This window comes from Pinus tabuliformis, chromosome 1_1 (assembly GCF_031772625.1).
Source record: "Pinus tabuliformis cultivar Carrire ecotype Pingquan chromosome 1_1, CPIR1, whole genome shotgun sequence".
NCBI classification, from domain to species: domain Eukaryota; kingdom Viridiplantae; phylum Streptophyta; class Pinopsida; order Pinales; family Pinaceae; genus Pinus; species Pinus tabuliformis.
The window spans coordinates 485,716,170-485,742,288 of record NC_142297.1 but is presented as its reverse complement, the minus strand read 5'-3'; the positions used below and the strand labels follow the sequence as shown (position 1 = coordinate 485,742,288).

The following is a 26,119-nucleotide window of genomic DNA, read 5'->3' as shown; positions in this document are numbered from 1 at the left end:
CTTTTGCCATCAGTTGCTAAAACATGGCCCCTCCATCTGCTCCTCCCCATCTAGTAGATGCATATACATGTTTATAAACCACGTCAAGTAAATTGTCTCTCTCACTCGTGTGAAATCTCGATTCTTTGTAAGATTTCGCAAACTCTGCAAACGAAACTGGTTTTTTCAATATCTTGCTTCCATCTTCAAGATGGCTCTTTATCCAACTCTACAAAAATGAAACCTAGGTCTCCTTATCTACCCCAACAAGCCTTTAAAAGTTCAAATTACAGTTCAATATATTAGTGCAAACTCAAACATTATCATCAAGAAATTAACACATGTTACTATAATAATGCACTGCCTCCCTATAATATTACATGAATGAATGCAACCGCAGTTGTGACTCAATCAATTTCTGTAAAACCCCAACATCTCAAATATAGATAGAAGTCCAGAGAACAGATTTAAGTTTGTAAAAACCTATCAATATCAATATTTTAATCACTCCTATACAGTGTAAACATGGGAAGAAAATATAAAGACTTCCCATATGTCAGGATAGGAATGAACTATTGCAAAATCAATTCCTCTAATTTGGTTATTGGTGATGAAATATGTGCCCACGGAGAAGCCTAGATTGATCTCTCTTTTGTATTCTCCATAAAAACCTTCCAAACTAGCCTCCAGAATATGGTTTCCATCAATTGATTTGACATGGCTAGCCATCTCCTCTATCCATCCCTGTTTGCTCATCACAGTCAAAGCAATACCATGTTTGCTCATCACAGTCAAAGCAATACCATGTTTACTCACAACACTTACCATCATTACCAAAATAATGAATCACTAGTAAGGAAAATTTTAAATAGAACTCTACCAAACTATGAGTCTAGAAGATCTAGTGTTCAACAATAGAAATGAGACCTTAAACTAACATCCTTGCTTGAATCTCTAATTACATTTGTTTTCCATTTTATAGTTTTGATTCAAATAAAAAAGGTGATATTTGACTTCGATGGTCCTCCCGGAAGGATCACTTTGACAACGAGGGTCATTCATGAGCTCCCATGCAAATATTGTAGGGTCATACTTGTAGGCTACTCGAGTAATGTTGGTCACTCTAGTCAACACAGTCTACAAGAAAATGCTTTATTGAATGCATATTTAATATTAACAAAAAGTCATTCACCATTAATCCAAAATCCTTACTAACAACCAAATAATTTACTGAGAAGAAAACCAAAACCTAAAAAAATAAACTAAGAAAAACATAACAAGCATATTCACTTCTTCAATGTTATCATCATCAGAGTTTTGGTGACAAGTATCTTTGCTTGCATGCTTGGTTTATCAATCAAACTAAATTGAAATGGGAAATTGTCATATTTCAACCAAATCACATTGTGTCTACGTAGTAGGCCTACACAGGAGTACATAGGATGATAAGAAACATGTGAATAGTGCCAACTAGGATTTCTAAATCTAAGCCAAGGATTGGTAGTGAAATTAGATGTTTTGAAGACAACTAAATTTGGAGAAGTAAAGGACCCTTGACTATGAAGAACTTTGAAATCTATTGTAAGGGGTTCCTTGTAACTTGTATATCCTATGAGAAGAAGAAGCACCACCTGGTGACTGAAAAATGCATGTCATCAAGCTCTTAGAGAAAGGATTAAGCCAATTCTTACTCTTAATAATATTGATAGGCTCTTCCTTGAGTTACAAGTTGATGGGGTGGATGTGTATCAGACCTTATCAAGGGTTATTGAGAATGTGAATGTGGTCATGGCTACTTACGAGGATGATATGCTTGGGGATGTTCAAGTTTATCCAAATAAAGGGACAATTGCATTCTCAGTTGGGCTTTACATAAGACATTTTAGGACATATCTTTTGGAAAATGGAATTTTACCTTTGCAAAGCTCAGGGAAGGCCTTTCAGGACCAATGTGGTATAGTTCTTTTAAGATTGAAATTTTTCTTAGATAATTATTTTAATGAGTTTACCAAAAAGTAGTTTCCTTCTTTTAAGGAGTTTCAAAGAGATGAGGTATAGTGGAAATTTTGGATTTAGGAAGAATAACTACAAGTTAGACGGTAAAGGAATTTGTGCTTTGTGATCAGCCTATCAGGTATGTTTCTTAAAGAATCAAAATATTTTGATCATCCTATCAAATATGTTTCTTGAAACATTACCTAGAAGGTATATATCAGGACAATAACATACTTCATTAGAAGCATGAAGCATGCTAATGAAAACCATGGGAAATTAAATAAAAACCATTTGCTTGAGTTTCATGATGTAAGATTCCAATCATTTAAACCATAGGTTATATTTTAAGTGTTGAATTAGGGTAGATGGTGGGCAATATTTCTAATTTCAAGGAGATGGTGGGCAATACTACTTCTTGGAATGCGTTGAGAGAAGCCAAAGTGGAACCTCCAATCCAGATATTGTATTTTATCTTCCTAGGAGAAACCACCAAGATCTTTATGCCATCTAAAGCAAGAGCTTGGATCTCTTTGTCCATCATCATGATATTGTTGGTGACAAGTATCCTTGCTTACATGCTTGGTTTATCAATCAAACTAAATTGAAATGGAAAATTGTCATATGTCAACCAATTCACAGTGTCTACGTAGTCTGCACACACAAGAGTACATAGGATGCTAAGAAACATGTGAACACTACCAGCTAGGATTTCTAAATCTGATCCAAGGTTTGGTAGTGAAATTAGATATTTTGAAGACAAACCAAACTTGGAGAAGTAAAGGACCCTTGACTATGCAGAACTTTGAAATCTACACTGTATTTTCTCTCGGGAGGAGCAACCACCTTGATATTTACGTCATCTGAAGCAAGAGCTGAGATATATTTTTTCATCCAATGAGCACTGCCTGGAAACATAGTGGATTGCCCACTCAAAACTATGTTTCCACACAAGTCCTCTTGGATATTTTCGTCGCATTTCTTAATACAGTTGTAAGTAGTTGCATGTAACCCTGGAGCTTCTATTCCAATGTGGGTAGGCTGGAACAAAACCTTTGGACACCTAAATATTTCAGAGCGAAGTGTAATCACCTGCCCATCTAGAAGCTCATATTATTTTCTAATGCAATAGAGGTATTTTCTCGTTCCATATCCTTCTCATAATCCATTGCAACATATCCCAATTTTTCCTTTATATCTCGAACAATTTCTCGCTCTGTTGTTGTAGTGAAAGAGTACCCCTCTTTGTTATCATATTGCATAGTGCATTAGTTATGTCTCTACTTGTAAGGTCTATTCTATCGATTTCACAAGAGAGGGTATTGCCTTCATAGATGGGAACAACATAAGTGAGACCATCTCCAGAATCAACAACAATACCTGAACATAATTGGATATTGGAAAATATAAAATTATTGTTTTAAATATGTATCAAGCATAAGTTGCCATAAACATAACTTAACTATAACTCATTAAAAAACCAAATGAAATACACTTATATGAATTATAAAATGACTGACTTGACACCCTTCAATGACTATTTCCATTTTACAGATAAAATACAATTATCATAGCCATCTCTTGGGAGTGAAATTCATTCATATACGGCCCTACTCCGCCTTTCCATTCACATGGATTCAATACCACTGATGGAATGGGTACGATTATTATAGAACCCATGTTACTTACCATTCACCGTGATTTAAGGACTTTACAAATAATCAATCAAATAGCTCGATATTTTGTTACCTAACACACTTGCAGTTATGAAAAAATCACCAAATATTTACACAATTTGACCATCAATTTCAACCTCTAATAAATTTCATGGTCGATGTGCATGGACCTGCCTCCTATTCTTATACTCATACATCCTGGTAAATAAATGAGTAAGCTGAGCCAACTTATGAGACTGACCAGAAACTAGAGTTGTTGTGGATGGATTCTCAAACAAAACAATATCACACCCATCTCCATATGAGCTCATTCCTTCTGTCATCAGTTGCCAAAACATGGCCCCTCCAGTTGCTCCTCCCCATCTAGCAGATGATGTACATGTTTATAAACCACATCAAGTAAATTGTCTCTCTCAATCATGTGAAATCCTGGGTCTTTGTAAGATTTCCCAAACTCTACAAACATACCTGGTTTTTTCAATATCCTGCTTCCATTTTCCATATGCCTCTTTATCCAACTCTGCAAAAATGAAAGTTGGGTCTCCTCATCTGCCCCAAAAAGCCTTTAAAAGTTCAAATCAGACTTCAATATATTAATGCAAACTCAGACATTATCATCAAGCAATGAACACCTGTTACTATAATAATGAACTAACCACCTATAAGATTACATGAATGAATGCAGCAATAACTGTGACTCAATCAATTTCTGTAAAAACCCAAAATCTCAAATATAGATAGAAGTCGAGAGAACAGATCTAAGTTTGTAAAAATCAATCTAAAGCTATTAATCACTACCATACAGGATAAAAATGGGAAGAAAAGATAGAGACTTACCATATGTCAGGATAGGAATTTAACTGTTGCAAAATCAAGTCCTTTGATTTGGTTATTAGTGATGAAATTTGTGCCAACAGAGAAGATTGGATTGATCTCTCTTTTCTATTATCCATAAAAAACTTCCAACCCAGCCTTCATAAGATGGTTTCCATCAATGGATTTGACACGGCTAGCCATCAACCTCTGATAAATTTCATGGGCGATGTGCATGGACCCAAATATGGTTTCCACAAATGGATTTGACATGGCCATCTCCTCTATCCATCCCTATTTTCTCATCACAGTCAAAGAAATACCATGTTTACTCACAACAATTACCATCATTACCAAAATAATGAATCACTAGAAAGGAAAATTACCCATAGGAAAATAAATGGCCAAGAAACGATGTTTCTGTCAAGTTTCTGTTTCTTGACCATTTATTGGAAACATTAATTGTTCTACCATTCCAGTGACATGGGGTTTCAAAAGTGTTTTAGGAATAAAATGGGAAAAATTTTCACACTGGCTAAAAAGTAGTCGTTGAGAGAACTTTTAGATTACCAACAACGGATTCAACTCTATAGTAGACTGTTGAATATTTCAAGAGGGATCATATTCCAAACCTCAAAATGGCAACAATGAATTTGGGATGTCACAACTCCAGGAAACATGTGTGTAAGTGCATGCATTCAATTGTCAAATGAGCTAAACTATAAGGCTTGAACTTAGTGGGCACCCAATGTTGACTGAATTCTTGCATGTACTTTCGTCCATGTTGTTATTTGTTTCTTTATTCATTTAGTCATATGGTACAATTGTATGAGCATGACCTTTATCACCCTCTTTGTCGATCTCTATTGAGTTTACGCAACCCAATGGCCCCTGAAAAATGTTTGTAGTTTCTAGTTGATCCTCTCTAGGGTACATTAACCCCAACAGTGGTGCATAGGTCTCCCTCATGAGTAAATACAATTTTAGGGTGTCTTTAGATAGAACAAGTTCACTCCAAATTGAAAGTAAAGCTGGAGTTTACCTATAAAGTGAAAAAGGGACTAGTAGCAAAAAAACTTAGGTAGTTAAAATGCTTTCTACCACTTTGTGTCAACCCATGGAAGTTATTCAGATGTATGCTGACTGGTTCAATGAATCCTTTACACACATCCCACTTGCTGGCTTCGAGAGTATGGTAAAAGTTTAAATTTTAGCTTCATAAAGACTTTGGATGTGTGACAGTGAAGTATTTACTCACAACGCAAGACTGGTCAACTAACTTTAAAGTAGCTACTACCAATAACTCTACCATTTGAATTGAGCCAATCACTTAAAGGTTACTCTTTACAAAAATGTGCATTACTAAAAACAATTGCTAATCTCTCCCATGGGACTTGCAAACTTGTAATGAATCCAATCCCTGCAATAGATATGGATAGTTTAATAACACTGTCTATGCCAATAGATCAGTGCTTTTGAATGGAAAATGAAAGCATTCCATGAAAAATGCATGTAGAAATTTTGAATAATATGACACATATTCACAGAGATTATCCCGATTATACACTATTGCGGAATACATGCATAATACATAACCTCCTCTACGTTGATCATCAATTTGCAGAAGTAGAAACAATAACATGCGCACATAGAAGCATCAATCACACATATCAACACAGTATTTTCCTGGGGAAAGCATCTCGCTAAAAACCCCAACTATCTGTTTTATGCACATGCCATTTTTTAAAAACCTTAAAAAAAAAACCTTTGGAATCCAATAAATAAGCTCATGTGACTTTAATTGAATTTTCTCATTCTCTTCACGGTTTTTCGAAAAATGCATTCCACCTTGAATTTCACTTACACTGACTTTTTTGTGTTGGAGGTACTACACACCTAAGCACTTCATTATTGGCAAATGCGGACACTTAGTTAGAGCATTCACTGACATGCAAGGCTTCAACATTGGAATCTTCACCAGATTGATGCCTTTGACTGTCCATGCATGCATGGGACTACATGCAAGATCCTTTCTGCATGACTTACTCCCTGATTTGCTTATCCTTTCAATCCACAATTGGCTAGTTCTCTCTGGAACTTGTTGTAGGTGTCGAGTCCTCTCATTGATCACCACTATGGTGAATTACCTTGGGATCTTCACCTAGTGATGCTATATCATGAGAATTGTAACCTATTTTCTTAATATCAACATAATTCTTTTTGTTCTTTCGATTTTCTTTTAGTGTTTTTGCTCTGCAAAGTTGTGTGTTCAACCTTTACTAGTTAAATTCATCTATGCAAGTTTCCTCACACATTTACACTCTGCTAGTGGTGGCGTAAAAATTCCACTCTAAAGAACTTGCTACAAGAACTAGGGCTCTCTTTTACTAAAGGCGGCTCAACAAATTGGACTTGTAGACTGGCTGCATACACAGAAGTCGTTGGCTCAAGCCTACGGGCTTAGCAAAATAAAAAGGAATCACTGCTTTGTACTCCTTCCTTCCACTAAAATATTAAATGGCTTATCACTTTGTTGCGGAGGCACTTGTGGCTCTCTCCTCTCCCACACTCTGTTCTTTGAGGATTCGCGGAGGCACTTATGGCTCTCTCTTCTCCCACCCTCTGTTCTTTGAGGATGCCATGATGGTTGTTGATTGCAGCTGTGGCTGTTCACAGATCTTCCAAAACATAATTTTTTCCTTTTAGTGGATTTTGGCTTTAGCCTGGCTCTGATACCAATTTGTTGGAAAGATGGAGGAGGCAAAGCATGAATTCACACATAAAACATGAGTTGCTGCTCTTCTATTGATTACACAAAACTTGATTCTTACAATGAACGTGAAGGGTATTTAATCTTTTCCAAGTAGTGACTTGCCTAAAATATCTTGACATGCACACACTTAACTCAGTTAACTCACACTCTAAATATGGATTGCACTTAACTTTTCATCCATCACTCGACTTAACTCAACACTCAACACTCAACACACAACACTTAACACTGAGTTAATTGATTATGTAGTTTTAACCAACTCCAACTCCACATGGAAGAGTAATCACAATTTATAACTAGATAAAAGAAGAAACCCTTTGTGAAACCCTAGATTTTTCTAAAACATTAAAAATAATAAAAATTAAGTTCTTTCTAAAACATTAAAAATAATAAAAATTAATTTTATTTTCAAAAAAAGGAAGGCAACCCTTAAATCTGGTAGTGACATTCGAATACTCACCATTTCGTTTTAAGAGCCCATTACTAACGTTCTCCTACCCTCTGAAGATTATGAGAATGCACGAAGAAGCATTATCTCTGAACACAAAAATACACCTTTTTTAAACCTGAGAAAGAAGGCAATCAATAATATCAGTTATAGAATGAATATTTTTCTACTGCAAATATAACAGGAAAAATACTAGAAAATACAACTATTATAGTAGTTCATTTAAGACTTTATCTTCAGAAGAGTCACAAGTATAGTTCCAAGGAACAATTTTTCCTTAGACAGGTTGCAAAGTCAAAGTGCCATTGTATGACAAATGGAGGCAATATGGTGGAGGACGATAATATGAGCACACCTATTAATATGATGTCGACGGGAATGGCAGATTATCGTTGAATACGAGGGCGGAACCCTAGCCATAAAAGTTGCGAAAACAAAGGTAAAATAAAGAAGAAATGAAATGGCACTTTTGTGATTGAGTAGGCTCATTAACTGGGTATGAAACTCTATCGTTAATCTTGATCGTCGATTTTACAATAAATGATTTGAACCGTCAGGTGAGACCATACAAGTATTGCAAACGTGGCATATGGATGGCTTTCCCACTTGGATGCAGAACAATCCAGAAGGTTTCCAAGAACATAGATAGTTTCAGGTTCTCATACGAATAATCCCATATTAAGAAGAAAAATAAGGAAAGAAAACCTTATATACATTTGTGCAATAATCATTAGCCAAAACTTATGAGACTCCTTTAATGAAAGTGTATTGCATACATGATTGGATCAATAAAGTAATTACGTACCTTGGAAAGGTTAAAGTATGTTGAAACAACTACGAGTACACATGGTATACATATCCCTCAATTGTGGAATAGACTAAGTCCATTCTTAAAATAAGAATGCATGGGATTTTATGATAGAACCCAAAAAAAAAAAACCCAATCTATTATCTAAATAATAAAGATTACCATATAACCATTTATAACTTTACTTCTTCGTAAAGTAAACAATAATCTATTAATATAATCATTTATAACTTTACTTCTTCGTAAAGTAAACAATAATCTATTATCAAAAAAGGAAAATACAGATTACCATATAACCATTTATAATTCTACTTCTTCGTAAAGAAAATAATAATCTACTATCAAAAAAGAAAGAAATACCCAATGTATTATCGAAATAATAAAGATTACTATATAACCATTCATAAGTTTAGTTAAGGAAAATACAGATTACCATATAACCATTTATAACTCTACTTCTTCGTAAAGTAAATAATAATCTACTATCAAAAAAGGAAAGAAATACCCAATGTATTATCGAAATAATAAAGATTACTATATAACCATTCATAAGTTTAGTTAAGGAAAATACAGATTACCATATAACCATTTATAACTCTACTTCTTCGTAAAGTAAATAATAGTCTACTATCAAAAAGGAAAGAAATACCCAATGTATTATCGAAATAATAAAGATTACTATATAACCATTCATAAGTTTAGTTTTTCGTAAAGTAAACAATAATCTACTATCAAGATGTTGTGACAGTTAGGTATGATGTTGTTGTATGGTTAAGGACGGATGATATGGCTAATTATTGAAGAATGAATTTATAAGTTTACTTCTTCGTAAAGTAAACAATAATCTACTATCAAAAAAGGAAAGAAATACCTAATGTATTATCGAAATGATAAAGATTACTATATAACCATTCATAAGTTTAGTTCCTCGTAAAGTAAACAATAATCTATTATTAAGATGTTGTGACAGTTAGGTATGATGTAGTTGTATGGTTAAGGACGGATGATATGGCTAATTATATTAGTTTAAAAAAATAAAATTAGTTGGGGTGTGAGGATCTTTACAATGAGAATGTTGGAGTAAAAAAAAAGTTATAAAATCTCATTTTAGTCAGGTTATTTTATTATTAGGTTTTCATACCTTAGGAATTTATATTCATAATGATGTTATGCTTTCTTTCTATACTCTAGAAAAACAGATCTCGATGGAGCCCATATTTTCTCAATGGATACAATATACTCATGGTAAGGCGTTGTACGATTTTCATGTACTCCTATCTTCAATAAGTGTTCCTATATTTGATGTAGGTAATCGTATATGGATACCTCTTTGGTTAAATGTTATTAATAATAAGAATAATTTATTGTTCTCGATAAACGGTCTTGGATACATTTTGGTTCATCATGTTATTTCTCTAGGTTTACATACAACTACATTGATCCTAGTTAAAGGTGTTTTGGACGTGTGTGGTTCCAGGATAATGCTAGATAAGAAATATTTTGGTTATAGTTTTCCTTGAGATGGTTTGGGACAAGGTGTTACTTGCAATATCTAGGCCTAGGATGCTTTTTATATAGTACTTTTATGGATGTTGAATATTATTGGATGGGTTACTTTCTATTGGCATTGGAAGCATATAATGTTATGGTAGGGTAATGTAGTGCAATTTAATGAGGCTTTCACTTATTTACTGGGATGGTCAAGACATTATCGATGGTTAAGTTCTTCAAAACTTATTAATGGATACAACCCTTTTGGTATGAACAATTTATTTGTTTGGGCGTGGATGTTCTCATTTAGGAATCTTGTTTGGCCTATAGGATTTATGTTCTTGATTTCATGGCATTGATGTTGGTAGGAATTGATTGAAAATCTCACATGAGCCCATGAATGCACACCTTTAGCTAATTTAGTTTGATGGAGAGATGAGCTAATATCCTTTCCATTTTCAAGCATAATTAGTTGGTTTAGCCCACTTTTTCGTAGCTTATATATTCACTTGTACAATTTTTTAATTACCTCTACATCAAGTAAATTTGGTTAATTCCTCATCAATTTCATGAGTGAATGGGATATCATTGTTCAATGAAAATGCCCCACAAAGAAAAGTAATCAACATAATATTTTTCCATTAATATATATTTTGATTCTTGAGAGGTAACAATACCGATTGAACTGTTATGGGGAGAAAGAGTCTCATTTAGAGAAAGAGAGAAAAAGAGACAAGCATTGGAAATAAATATCATTTTATTCATCAATATTTGGAGGCAAAAAGAAAAATTTCATCATTAGATGACAAATGAAAAACTCATGTAAAATTGCAATATTCCCCACATAATAGTGCACCTAAATGTCTCCATCGATGTTGTTCTTCGACTTGAAGACATAGGGTCAATTATTAGGATTTTAGATTGTCTTGACACATACTCCATGAAATAGCCTATGCATATTTATTTCACAGGATAATAAATTCAAGTTGGTAGGAAGAGGAAAATAAAGTCTTTGAAGTTTATTATGATAATGGAAAAGTACTGCCACCCCTATATAGGGATATGCATATAGTATATCACATAATTGTTTGGTGTACCCACTTTGATTATGATATTAATCAACGGTATGGAGTAGAGTAGTTTGGTAGCTCATAAGTCCCATAACCTTGAGGTCACAAGTTCAAATATTGTCTTCACTAGGCCAAAACATATGAAGTATTCTTGCTACTTGACCAACCATCGAGAGAGCCAAGTGCAATAGGTACACCAATCACTAATAAAAATTGATATGACAATTAATGCAAATACAACCAATTGGAAAATAATAGTCATGGTTGTGATCTTACAAGCTCCCAACCATTGAGAGAGGCAAGTGAAACAGGTACACCAATCACTAATAAAAATTGCAATGGCAATGAATGCAAACACAACCAATTGGAAAATAATAGTCATGGTTGTGATCTTACAATCTCCCAATAGATTGAATAGATTATACCATCTAATCCACAATTTTCAATTCTAATCAAATTCACTAAGTGTTAACACTCTGTAAATTTCCCTGGGCTAAGGAGAGAAATCCAAGAGGTAAACCACATACCACTTGTATGTTAAGGTCTAGTCCCCCTAATCTTAAATAGGTCTCTCTCGTTGGATCAACTATCAATCAAAGATTGATAGGATATGGATTTTAGAATGGTTATTAAGCTCAGAAGGTAGATGACATAAGATTTAATGAAAATTGTTGGGAGAGGGAGCCACTAAAATATAAGATCATAGAAAATCAGGGCATGCATGAGCCATCTAGATAACAGAGACAAGGTAGGAACATATTCCAAGTCAATTATTGATTGTAGTATAGTGAAGAATGAGGGAAACATAGAAATATCCAATCAAATGCAACAAAGCATATGATTATGAATTATACTACATAACTAATGACCAAATATTCAGAAGAACCATGACAGAGCGATGAAGAATTCCATCATGTCTGAGATCCACAATTATCTTGAGCATGTAAGGATGAATTCAAGACAACAAATTCATAAATGGATATCAAATTAACATAAAGAAAACACAAAATTGAAACCACACACCACAGAAATATCTGAAAACAAAGGCACAAGCATGCTTTGAGCATTTTATTAAAATATTTACACATAGTGGGCCTCCTCCTACTCTCAACGATTCCTTGTTATATATCCATTACACCATATGCTTAGCCATTAAATACCATTTCGTCCAAGGACCAGATACATTTCATTCATCCACTAAGTGGATCAAAATCGAGCTACCAAAACTGAGTTTATCCTAATCTTCTAGGTGGTGGCCTATCGGTGCGTTTTATCATTGTTTATAATAGAACAACAAGATTCAGGTCATACACATGAATAACATTAAACTCAGAAAATCATCATTATCCTCATATGCCTCGTCTGAACAACATTAAACTCATAAAATCAGTTTTATACATCTGACCATAGTCCTTTGGAAAATCTCAAATTGCCTGCCATCGTGTCAAAAACTTTCTTAGAATGGCAAAAACTCCTCTAGATGCCTTGGTACATTCCCCTTCTCCCTTATCGACCTCCTTCAGAGCTTATCGAGTCACTTTTCTTGCTTTTCGGGTTCCTTTCGAACAGTCTAGACCATTAAAAACATGGTGGATTATCAAATAAAATCATGACTATGGAAAGGATATAAGAGGCTTTGCATTTTAAGCCATTAAGCATGGGAAATTATGCGACAAATGTTCTCCATTGCCATTTTATTTTTCTCAATCTCATTTCCCATAAATGGGCCCCACCATCCATCACTACTTCTATGAACATGCTTTGTTAAAACCCATGCTCCCATTGTCAATATATTTCATTTAGATTGTTAACAACGAAGAATGAGGATCTCAAAACATATGTTGGAGGTGGAAGTGCATAGGAATAACTCTAGTTGTGGATCTGAGTCCTAATAAATTTATTACTCCTTCAACTTGTAAATCCTCTCGGTGCATGGAGGAACAAGTTTATAAGTTGACAGCTTTCTTGATGTCAGCAGATTTCCCATGCTTGCTTGTGGTATGCAATAATTGATGCCAAGTTCCAAATATCATTTTGAAGCATATATCTCCAAGCATAGTGACCATATCAAACATAAAAATATATGGTTGGGAAAGTACTATAGAAACCACAATCGTCAAAACACTTCTAGATTTTTCTTTTTCTTCAGAGTAGAACCTTCGATATACTTGTACCCCTTCCTTGACTGTTTGATACCAGGAATAATGTTCCCTATACTCTCCGCCTCTATAATTTCATAAAAGGAACCATACCAATTCACAACCTTCTCAGTAAGCAATAAACATCGGTTTACAAGAAATTTGCAGGCAAAATTATATTGAATTCCCAAGAGCACATCTTCCTTCCATTGTATTTTGTCCATTTCTAAGTTGTGTAAAGAAGGGTTCTTGCATATCAATATGAAATTTTTCCCTCTCTAGCATATATGTCATCCACACTTAACAATTATCAATTAACAATTATCTTCATCCACACTTCAAACTTCAATGCCCATGTTTCATTTTCGTTAATTCCTGGCATATATTCATTCTTTCTTGGAAAGGTTCCACAAGTTTTGGACTTATACAATGTAGTTGCTAACTGTTTATACAATGGATAACTGGCATGCCCTCCTCAAGTGCTTCTAAAAACCCCCCTCGGAATTTAATGAAAAATAATTTATGATCGTGCGGATGCCTTGCAGGGTGCCAAAGAATCGATGCGAAGTGGTTGGGCAGCATTGTGCAACGACCAGGTTGGGTAGCATTAGATAGTAAAATTTGAATTCCCTATATATAGCTATTTTTTCCTTTTCCCAAGCTTTTGAAGAGGGATTTTTACGTGGCCATAACTTTTGATTATTGCATCCATTTGGGGAGATCTATAGCTCGTTGGAAATTTGATTTAGAGCCCTTCATATTTGATTCTACCCACAAGGTCATTTTACAAAAACTTGACAGGAAAAAAGCCTTCCCAACCTTAGACTGGTTTGATTAATGACCCTTTTAACATGAAAACCTTTTAGGTTATGACACCTAGTAATTTATGGGCTAAACTGACCAAGATGAATAGTAAAATACCAACACCACTGATTCCTCTTGTAAGACCCTAACACCATGAAAAGAATTTGACCATAAATTGATAGAAATTTTCAATCTTTTTCAATTTGAAACTTGAGTATACCAGGAAATAATTTCACTTTTTCAAATCTTCATTCTTTCTCCCCATAAAAAAAATATAACACATTATTTAAAATTATATCCCAACTATATAATTAACCAAAAAAATACCAAACAAACCATATAATTAATATTTTGTAAAAATAAAATTATATATATATATATATATAATATTAATTAATCGAATAATAATATAAAATTCTATTAAATTATTATTATATATATATATATATATTCGGGCAATACCTCAATATACTTTTCTCCTTTTATCACTTAGTAACCGCGAAAACCTTTTCCCTAGGTTTTCCCTAAGCATGATAAAGGTTAATCCCTTAGCTCAATTATGTGTCTAAGCCGAGAAATAGCCGTAAAAGAATAATGTTTGATAAAGAAGTTACCATTGTTATCAATATTTTAAAACCATTTTTATTAATATTTTAAAACCAAAGTTAATTATAAATTTATATATTTTTAAATTACCACAATTAACTATTAAATCAAATAATCTAAAATTTAAATATATTTATAATATTTGGTTAATGGTTAATTGAGTTTAGTTTGAGTGATAGTAAAAATGTTATTTTCGCTTAAATTTAAATCCTCTATGTAACATTTTAAGTTTATTATATCAATGATAAGTGTGTTTGTTTTGTAATAAAATATCTGTACACTTGTTATCCATAAACTAGTAGTTATATTCCTCACACAATATATACATGTTATTCATGTTGGTGCGGCTGCAACAACAACATCATCATCATCATCATCATCATTTCTGTTAGATCTAAGATTTTTATGATCCATATAGTAGAGAAATGCCTTTAGCATTAATCACATCATTTCTTTTTCATCATTAATAATATTTTAAAATTGCATGAGCGACAACATTATCATCATCATTTATTTTTCACCATTAATAATATTTTAAACTATATCCAATTTTATGTAAAACCAAATTCAAAAATGTATGATAATCAATAAAATAATTAAGAAATAAAGCAACCTAAAAGATCCTTACAGCGTATAATTATTAATCAAATAATAATTAAAAAATAGAGTAGCTTCAAATATACCTACCCCATCTAATTTTTAATCAAATAATTAAAAAAATAGAGAAGGTTGGAAGATTTCCACCCTATATCATTTATACGTAATCAAATAATAAAAAATGCAGTGGTTGCCGTTGAAAATAATATTTAATTGAAATATCAAATGACCGAACTTCTAAATAAATTAATCGTCATGCATGTTCAGCCTTTGATTCGCTGTTAATTTAACAAACACACCTTCGAGTCTCCTTCACATAAAGTCCTTGAAAATTAGGGATTTATATTTCTAAAGGCAAACACAGACAATGTAGGGAAACGAAGGGACAAAAGATGCCGAGTATCTGGCTTCTTGAAAGCATTGGAAGGCGTGGAAAGACGCGAAGAGATCGATAATAAATTCCCTTTGCATGGAGGAATCTCCCGTATTAAATAATAATTAAAAAATAGAGCAACTTCCAAGATCCTTACACGATATAATTATTTATTAAATAATAATTAAAAAATAGAACAACTTCCAAAATCCCTACAAGATATAATTATTAATTAAATAATAACTAAAAAAATAGAGCAACTTCAAGATCCCTACACCATATAATTATTAATTAAATAATAATTAAAAAAATAGAGTAACTTCCAAGATCCCTACCTCATATAACTATTAATTAAAAAGTAAAACAACTTCGAAGATCCCTGCACCCGATAATTATTAATTGAATAAATCAAAAAGTAATTAAAAAATTAGAGCAAGTTGGAAGATCTCTACCCTATATCATAATTAAAAAATACACTGAGTACAGTTGAAAATAATATTTACCTAAATAAAAAGAAATATCAAATCACGGAACTTTTAAATAAATTAATTATCAGGCATGTCCAGCCTTTGATTCCCTATAAATTATCAAACACGCCTTACAGGCCCCTTCGCATAAAGTCATTGAAAATTGAGGATTTATATTGCTAAAGTCGTACAGGCTTACACCGCATATTTTATTCAACGAAGGAGGAAGATGGAATAGTTAATAATTAAATAAGAGAGACTAGTAGGAGAGACGGGTTGTTCGCAAGGTTGTGGAAAAGTCTTCCCTGCGTGCATGATGGGTAAAATGCCAATCACGCTTTCCAGGCATTTTCGCAAAAATCATTGAAAATTTTCCGTTTTTATTAATAAATTCGTAGCATTTAATTATAAATATTGGAATGTGTCTAGTCCCAATACCCATTGCTCATTCAGAAAGCACGTATTTTGCTGTGTTGCATCCTCAACCACTCTGAGAGATAAATATCTTAGTTTTCCATTCGTCTTAGTTGTTTCTCTAATGGCTTCTTCTTCCAACCCCATTGCTGCAGCTGCAACCACCAGCAGCAACTACTACGACGTTTTCTTGAGTCACCGCGGTCCGGATGTTAAGGAAACTTTAGCAACCCATCTCTACAAACGCCTTATTGTCCATGGACTGCGTGTCTTTCTTGACAAGGAAGAATTGCAGGTGGGAGACCACATACCTTCTCAGTTAGAGACCGCTATTCGCAATGCGTCAGTTCATATAGCAATATTCTCCACCAATTACGCAGAGTCAAGTTGGTGTCTAAAGGAACTTCTGTTGATGTTGAAGTCAGGGAAAACTATTGTTCCCATCTTCTATGGCGTGAAGCCTGATGAACTTCGGTGGACGCTCGGTGGAAACGGAGTGTATGCTCGACATATGAGCATTCTAGAAGGGAAGGAAACAATTGACCATGAGTCTCGTCGAAAGAGGCCAAGGTACGACCACACTACTATCCAACAATGGAGGAGCGCTCTTTATGACGCTTCATATTTAGTGGGTTTTGTGGTGGAGGCCGAGGCTTGTAACAGGTAACAACCACTAATTCTTTAGGCTAGTTGTTCTTTTTATGTTATAAAAGCTATATGTAGGCGTTTCTTACTTACTAGTCGAGTTATTCTGCATATGATGTAGTGACGATAGCCAACTCGTTGAGGACGTCGTGGAACGGGTGTTGAAGGAACTTCCAAAAACACCCCTCAATGTTTCCAAATATCCCACGGGATTGGATGACAAAGTACGAGATTTCGAGAGAAGCGTGTTAATGCCTCAACAAAGTGGGGAGACTAGGGTTGTGGGAATTGTAGGCCTTGGTGGGGTGGGCAAAACCACCCTCGCAAAAAAATACTTCAATCGTGAGAGATCAAAATACCATAGATCTTGTTTTTTACTTGATATCAGAGAAAAAGCAGCCAGTAGATCTTTAGATGCCCTGCTGAGTACGGTTGGCAAAGAATTGACTGGATCCCAAGTGTCAATCGACAGCATTGATCAGGGTATAGAGGAGCTGAGAAGGCGTGTCTCGCGATGTAGCTCTCACGCTCTCATAATCCTTGATGATGTGGATCATATTCACCAGCTGAACGTATTGCTTTTTCCGGTGAAGGATGCTCTCAGTTCAGGTAGCTTGATCTTAGTTACCTCTCGTAACAAAGATGTTCTTACAAGCTTCGGCATTGTAGAAACATCTATCTACAAGCTTGAAGGCCTCAATCCACAACACTCCCAAGAGCTTTTCTGTTCGCATGCCTTCGGCCAGCCTCATCCTGCTGCACAATTTGAAACATTGGTTAAAGAATTTTTGGATGCCTGCCAAGGATTGCCGTTATCTCTTCAAGTAATTGGCGCGCTTCTTCACGGCAAAGATGATTTGGAGTATTGGAATGACCAACTGCACAAAATTTCTAAAATACTCCCGGAAGATATACAAAACATACTTAAAATTAGCTACGATGGTTTGGATCCAGAGGAAAAGAAAATATTCTTAGATATTGCATGTTTCTTTACTGGAGAAGCTGACGATGGATGGAATAATCACGAAATACATCGAGACAGGGATACCGCCATAAGAGTATGGGATGGATCCGGCTGGCATGGACGGTTGGGTCTTCGGAACCTACAGAACAGATGTCTCGTGGACGTCGTGGAAGTGGAAGGGGGAGGACATAGAAAGAGACAGTATCTAAGAATGCACGACCACGTGAGGGACCTGGGCAGATATCTGGCAGAGAAGGAACCTCTCGGGGGATATCGTCTTTGGGAACCAACTGACAACTTTCTTCATAATCTGTCCGACCAATCAGCTGTATGTATTTCAAGCTCTTCATTCAAAATACTGTTGTGTTGTCCAATTTGTGTGTGTCATGTTATGAATAATTCTTAAACTACGCGAGGATATGACATTGTTTCTAACCGTTTAAGAGAACAATTTAGGTGCGTGGACTTGTGCACGTGGACTCTAGGAGCCACAACAAAATGATTTTCAGATTGTTCGGTGAAAACGTGGAGTTGGCCAATCGTCCCATAATTAGTATAAGCAGGTTGGAGCTGCTTATGACTGAGGGTAATTGCTGGGAAGACATACTGACAGGGGTGGACTCCCCAGAATATCTCATATGGCTCCACAGCCGTGGGTTTCCCTTCGATTCCCTGTCTCCCTGGATTCCAATGGAGAGATTAAGTGTTTTAAACGTGGAGGGGGAAAGATTGACAAGACTCTGGGGAGATGGTAATTTTGAGGTATATTGTCCTTTCTTTTTTCCGTTGGTAATTAAAGAGCCCTATTGAATCCTTTTGTCTTTGTACCCCACCAGACATAACGTTACAAGTTACAATGCAGGCACCTCTACAGTTGAGGCAGTTGCACATCAGGGCTGCTCTATTAGAGTTTCCAAAGTCCATAGGACAGCTGAAGATCCTTGAGAAGATTGTCGTGGGGTATTCCACCAATGATGGAGTGCCTCGGCCTCTGAAAACTTTGCCGGATGAATTTTGCGATCTGCAGTGCTTGCAGCACTTGGAGATCATTGGCTATTCAGAAATGGTATCTCTGCCGGAGTCCTTTGGAAACTTAAAGAACCTCCGACATCTTCAGTTGGACCATTGCTCAAAATTGCGGGCGCTTCCAAATTCCTGCGGGAGGTTAATCCGACTTAAACATCTCAGTTTGGTTAGATGCGATAGTTTAACCATGTCCAGCGAGGCTCTTGGAAATATCACCACACTTGAAGTTATAGATCTGACTTATTGTCAAAGTGTTAGAGTATTACCTCGTCAAGTAGCACATCAGCAGAACTTATCACAATTACTTTTAGAGGATACAGGGATAAAAGAATTGCCAAGTGCCATCAAAAAATTAAGAGCTTTGGAAATTCTGTCGTTCCCTCCGCTTAAAAGGCTGCCGGCTTGGGTCGGTTACCTAAGGAGTTTGAAGGAATTGAAGATCTGGCATTTGGCAAATTTGAAATGTTTGCCCGATTCTATTAGAGAGTTGACTAAGTTGGAAACATTGGATATTGCGTGGTCAGGTGTCGAATGCTTACCACCATGGATCATGGAGCTGAATAATCTTGTTCGGTTAGATGTAATGGAGTGTCCGTTAACAGACCTGCCATTCAACAGACTTGGAGGGGAAAGAGAAACCGGTGGAAATTCGATTGGGTGCATGCTTGGCCTTCGAGACTTAAGCCTAAGCTCGACAAAGATATCGGCCGTAGAATTTGGTAGAGGTGTTTGCCCCAACCTTGAACGTCTTCATATCTACGAATGTGCACTCCTGGCGGAGGTTAAAGCATTGCCAAATTCACTCTTAGAAGTAGAGTTGTGGCATTGTCATCAGTTGGAAAAAATTGACGGGCTTTGTGGTCTTGCAAAACTTAAAACACTAGAAATTAGCTACTGTCCAAAATTGAAAGAGCTTTCTGGTCTTGGAACGTTGACATCTTTGGAGACGTTGGAACTTCGTAAATGTGGGGTCGCGGGAATACTCGACTTGCAGCCACTGACAAAGCTTCGAGAGCTAACGGTGTCAGAGTGCCATGCGTTGGAAGAACTTGAAGGGACCGAATATTCGATGGTTGACGAATATTCGATGGTTATTTCTGGATGTCCCAATCTGCGAGGGGCCAAGGATCTGCGCCAACGAGGACCTGACTGATGACTTGTCGAGTCAAAGTACTCGAGATGTCTCGGATTCAAGTAAAGTGTAGAGTAGACTGATAATGTTTAAGACATCATGCTTTTCCAATATGAAAAGTAAGATTTGATATGTAGTAGATTTATTTATATATATATATATATATATATAACTTTGTAAATATTTAATTGGAAAACAAATAAAGCAACCAAATACCAAAAGTAATAATGTCGTAGTTCTCTTGTATATAAAATGTCGGTGATTATTTCAGTGCGCATAGGTTAATTTTTTTATTATGTTTCTAGGTCATTAATATTGAATACAATATTAAGGTATTATAATGACTTGAATGTCATATTTTCATCATTCATATTTATTTATTTTTTTAATATCAAATTATGGTTTTTCTCTACATATAGATACTGCAATCTTTTATCTTTTATAATTTTAAAGCTCATTTATCCTACCAAACAATTCAATTTTAGTTAAAGCATATAATAAATAAAATTAAAATTAGAAAACAACTATCTTTTTAATTAAAATTTTCCATTACGCATTATATAAAGTTATGACTTCGATGGAGCTATCAACATAATAATTTTTCTATTTTAAAAGACGATACACCCTTTTTAACTCAATTTTTTTTTATATCTTATATTACTTATGGAGTATATTAATGATATTTGTACACTATATTAATAAAATTTATTTTGAATTTTGAATTTTAATTTTTTTATTATATTGAGTATTGAATTAGTTTTAATTTCTAAAGACTTTTCCCTTTGTTTATATTTATTATAATAAATGAAGGTTGATTTCGAAGTAGGATTTTCGAATTATTTATAATTTTTTGCTATAATTTTATTGGTGGGTGTAAGTTAATGATGAATTTTTATAATATAGTAGTAACAATGTAAATTTGGAAAAACAACAATATGTTAATTTTGAGAAATGATTAGATATATTTAAATAATGAGAGTGAAGGAGAGCTACTACATGAATTCTCATATTGAGATTCAAAAAATATTTCACCACCATATATCCATCACTTTGAATGTTCAAATTCAATTCAAAATCTCTATGTTGCAAAACATATGACAAGGAATGATCCATAATATCAAATCAGTCACTTTCTCTTGTATCAAGTTTTTGATGCAGAGACCTGATACAACCATTATTGTTTTCACCATTAGTGGTTTTTATTATTGATTTCTAACCAGTTTCTCCCATGTTTGATGATGACCCATAATCATGTTGTGGAGATTTCTATGTAATCGCTGCAGTATTCCAAACCCAATTTAAGACCAAGGACATGCATTGATCCTTTTCAACATTTATTTTGATCCTTTCATCTAACCTTACATTAATTGAAATCTCTACATATTCTAGCCCCATGTTTAGTAGGAAATCGTTGCTACAATTCTTTCCCCTATGTGACATTGTTCCTTCACACATTTCCAATAAAAATAATATTTACTTTTAGATATAGCATGTCTTAACTCCACTAGAAATGGTTCCATTTTATACTTATCCTGACTATTTCACAAGCATGTGTCTGTGTTCTTATTTGTAAAGAGACTTTATATACATGTATCACCTCACCATTTTTATTTTTATTTTGTAGGTAGTCCCATTTTTTTCTCTCTTCATTGAGGTTCCTTTGTTTATTTCAAGTTGTTTCTCTCTCTCATGTATATAAAGAAACATATTTCAACTATATGATATGTTCCTAGCCTCCTACATTATGGAGCATTATTATCATACAATTTTCATCCACCTGGAAAATTTGTGTGGTTCTAATTGAAGCCATTATAGATTAGCATTATCCATGCCTAATACGATGAATACATATATTATAGACCAATTATGTGATTTTTATCTGAGTCAAACTTCAAGTTGACTTTCACCTAGTTATTGTGTTGTTCCTTATTTTGTTACCCAACCACAATTATGTCACCATCACAGACGTCATGCTACCTTTTCTTTATTAGTCATACAATTATGTTAAGAATATTTCCATACCCACATGATACATATAGTCATGTGATTTGGGCATTGTTATGGTGTATTAATATTGAAATTCACTTAAATCATCAAAGGAGTAATGTAGGTATTTTTTAATCATCGTTTCTCATAAACAGAAGGGTACTTAGCTCTGCTTTATGTTCATTCAGGCATATGGGATCCCATGCCTAAATCCTTGGCATTCTCAAGTCTTGAACCAATGCACCTATAATCCCAACAACAACATATAAATACATGACTGACCCATGCATTTAAAATATCTTACTAATCTGTGCTAAAGTTATGTTTTTGATATTTTTCCAAAGGGTGAGAAAGACATAACTTCACTCAAATATCTTGTTTTTCCTTACACATGTGCTATCCATTTTTCCCTACAAATAATCATTGCATAACGGGAATTTTCTGTTGAATTTTGAAACTATGGGTGGTCTTCACAATTCGTCTAGCCCTCCAAAATATGAAATAAACAATAAATAAAAATATGTATTCCAATTCAGCTACAAAAGGAGGGAAAATGAATTTTGAAATTAAAATTTTTGTCACCAAGAAATCAATTCATTCAGCCACAAAAGTTCAAGTTTTCTTGACCCTTCAACACACCTATTTGGGCTCATCAATTTACTATATAAAGGCACTCGACTTCCTCCTCAAAGGACACAATTTGGATGACTATCTCCAATTGTTTCTATTCACGCATGTGAGAATAAGAGGATGAATTTGAGGTAGAATAAGAGGATATATTTGAGGCAAAATAAGAGGATGAATCCTAGGAAAACTTGGAGGACAAATATGAAGTAGACCAAAATTTATGAGGAAATTGCAGTAGGTCGAAATTTCAGGAGGCCAAATTTGTCTCTGGTTAACTAGGTTTGACTTGGCAATGTTTCTGGTTAGTTTGACTTTGTTTTTTAAAGGAAGATTAGATTGTGTCTTGTTGAATTGGATAATTTATCTAAGAAAAGGTTGTTGGTTTTTTCCCTAGAAGAAGATTTTCCCAAGGCAAATATTTGTGTCTCTTGTTTGTTTGTCTCCTTATGTTCCTATTGTCATCATTATTTATTCTACTGTTGTTATCTTATGTGTAATTTATTAGTGATGAATGCGAAAAAAGAAGAAGAAGAATTGAATTAAGAAATAATTAGAAGTAATGATCATTTTAGAATACCTTGAAAAATCAACATGGTATCAGAGTGAAGGTTAAATAACAATCATTGAAGAGACTTGAAGCAACTAGTTTTTTACTTTAAACTCCTGAGAAGCTTCATGGCTCCTTCACACCTTAAAAATATGCCATGATCCTTGAAGTAGGACATCAAACGGAAAATGAAAGTTTTGTTTAATCGTTGATGCCCTAGAAGCTTGTGTCAGAGGGTTGAAAGGCCTTGGGGATGATTGCAGGAAGCCGAGAGGCCTTAGGGTTGACCTCAGAAGGGCCTTAAGGTTGATAACCAAGACCAGAAGATCCTAGGAATTGGGCAAAGTAGGCCACATACATTGAAAGGGCCAAGAAGTCTCATATCCTAAATAATAGTCTAACAAAGTTATCTTGAGGAAGTTAGTCTATTGTAAGAAACTTGTTGAACATGCATTTGTGGTTTGCAAGACTGACCTCAAATAAGTTTGATCGAAACCTGGAAGGATGGGAAAATCAGTTCAATATTTGAAGTTGTTGAGAATCAACAAAATTACTTATTGATTGTGGTGAAATTACATGCTTAATCATATTGGACAAATCAGAGGTTGAAGAACTTGGATGATGAACCAACTAGAAATAAAATTTATGGCATGCACATAACAAAGTTTGATGAGTCTTGATGTTGAAGTCATAATTATAGGTTAATGAAATTTGACCGAACTCTATAGGCATAAATATTTTCTTAATATTCTAAGTCCTTACTAAAGGTTGATCACCTAAGGTTGCCAAACTGGCTTGTTTGGGATTCAGAACTGAACTAAGTAATATTAGAGGGTTTTGCATACAATTGTTTCTCCTCCAACAGTTTAAACACCTTGTCAACATGTTGAACATGATATTTTCAAGACTTATTGCAGATTATTATATCATCAAAATATACTAACACAAATTTTCTAAGGAAGGGTTTGAAAGTGGAATTCATTAAACCTTAAAATTTGGAAGGTGCTTTAGTAAGGCCAAAAGGCGTGACCAAAAAATCATAGTGACCTTCATGAATTTTGAATGTCTTCTGTCTTTATTCTAATTTGATGATATCTTGAACACATATCAATCTTGGTGAAATAAATTGCTCCATGTAATTCTTCAATGATACGAATGGGAAATTTATCTTTAATAGTGATTTTGTTGAGTTGTCTATAATCTAGACACATATGTCGTGATTCATCCTTATTGCCCACCAATAATACTAGAGAAGAGAAAGAACCTTGGCTAGGATGAATTATACCTACCTCTAGCATTTCTACAACCATACACTCAATTTCACTTTTCTGGGCATAGGGATTTCTGTAAGGTCTAATGTTTGGATGAACAACTCCTGGAATCAAGTGAATAGCATGATCATGATTACGAATAGGTGGGAGACCTTTGGGAGTCTCAAATAACTTTGAATGTTTGTCAAGGACTCTTTAGAGATCTGTAGAAAAGGATGAATTAGAGGTTTGAACATACAGTGAGCATAATAGTGAAATTACTTGTCATTGTTCCTTCTTCAAAATATTTGTCATGCCATTAGAGCTAATTATATTACTAGGTTTCCATGTGATACCCCTTCATTCAATTTCCTTTCATTCCTAGAATTTTTTTAAATAAAAGTTCTTGAAAATTAAAAGCTATCATCCCCAAAGATTATAACCATTGGAATCCTAATAAAACATCAACACCACCCATTGGAATGGAAAGCATTGGACTAGAAATACATATTTCCCCCATGGTTAGATTGATATTATGGCACCTCCCTGATAAATGTATAGTTCCTCCATCTGCAACCATCACTTAATGCTCTGGTGCTAGATATAGAAATAAATTCAAATACTTCACTATCTTACAATGAATAAACTTATGGGTATTTCCCAATTCAATCGACACTACTACCTTTTTATTCTTGATATATCCTTCCATCTTGAGAGTTTGAGGAGTGGTAATTTTTGCCAATGCATTACAAGATATGATCCAATTTATTTCTTCTTTTTCAACCACTTGGGTTGGTTCCTAGTGTATATCTTCTTATTTTGATGTTTCTTGTTCCTTTTCTTCCCCCTCTTCAAAATATATGTAAAATGATTTCTTATCAACACACTTATGACCTTTAGTGTATTTGTTATCACAACTATAACAAATCCCTTTTTCTATTTTTTCCTCTAGTTATTGTGGTGTCAAACGTGTAGGTCGTTGGAGGCTAGGAGTGACAACACTTCCATATTTATAGTTTTGAGTGGTAAACTTCCTTGTTTCCATAATTTTTCCTTCAACATTTCTCGGCACATTTAATGCATTCTCCAATGACTTAGGTTCCCAAAGGTGAACTTCATGTTGGATGTTATCCTTTAAAGTCACTATGAAGACATCAATCAAATGATCCTCTAGAATATCAGTTACCTTGATATTCAATCTTTAGAAGTTCTCAATGTGCTCCACAACTGAACCCTTTTGTTTGAGATTTATCAATTGGATAAAGAAGGTATTTTTCTTTGTATCCTCATAATGTGACATCAATTCTTCCGTAAAATATGTCCAATTGACAAGAAATTTACAAGAAAATATCCATAGATACCAAAAAAATTGATTGGTTTCTAAATATAAAGATGCAATGCATACCTTTTGTGTTTGTTGCACATCATGCAAATCAAGGAACTTCTCCATCTATAGTATCCATGTTACTGAATCCTTTCCATCAAACTCACAC

The 26,119-nt window shown here is 34.4% G+C and overlaps 1 protein-coding gene across 1 annotated transcript; it reads left to right on the top strand.

Annotated features, from left to right (window-relative positions):
- The first annotated feature begins 16,502 nt into the window (after window positions 1-16,502).
- LOC149213890 (disease resistance protein Roq1-like) lies at window positions 16,503-20,237 on the top strand. Its single transcript, XM_089389198.1, has 4 exons — window positions 16,503-17,112; window positions 17,216-18,386; window positions 18,515-18,820; window positions 18,921-20,237. Exons 1-4 carry the CDS (start codon window positions 16,574-16,576, stop codon window positions 20,235-20,237), a joined length of 3,333 nt encoding a protein of 1,110 aa, XP_089245324.1. The 5' UTR covers window positions 16,503-16,573.
- The last annotated feature ends 5,882 nt before the right edge of the window (window positions 20,238-26,119 follow it).

What these genes read in the sequence shown, in the direction of transcription:
- LOC149213890 (XM_089389198.1), top strand. Translation starts at nt 16,574, where the DNA reads ATGGCTTCTTCTTCCAACCCCATTGCTGCAGCTGCAACCACCAGCAGC. An exon ending in ATCTGTCCGACCAATCAGCT is followed by an intron (nt 18,387 to 18,514) that starts GTATGTATTTCA and finishes AGAACAATTTAG; the next exon opens with GTGCGTGGACTTGTGCACGT. An exon ending in GGGGAGATGGTAATTTTGAG is followed by an intron (nt 18,821 to 18,920) that starts GTATATTGTCCT and finishes GTTACAATGCAG; the next exon opens with GCACCTCTACAGTTGAGGCA.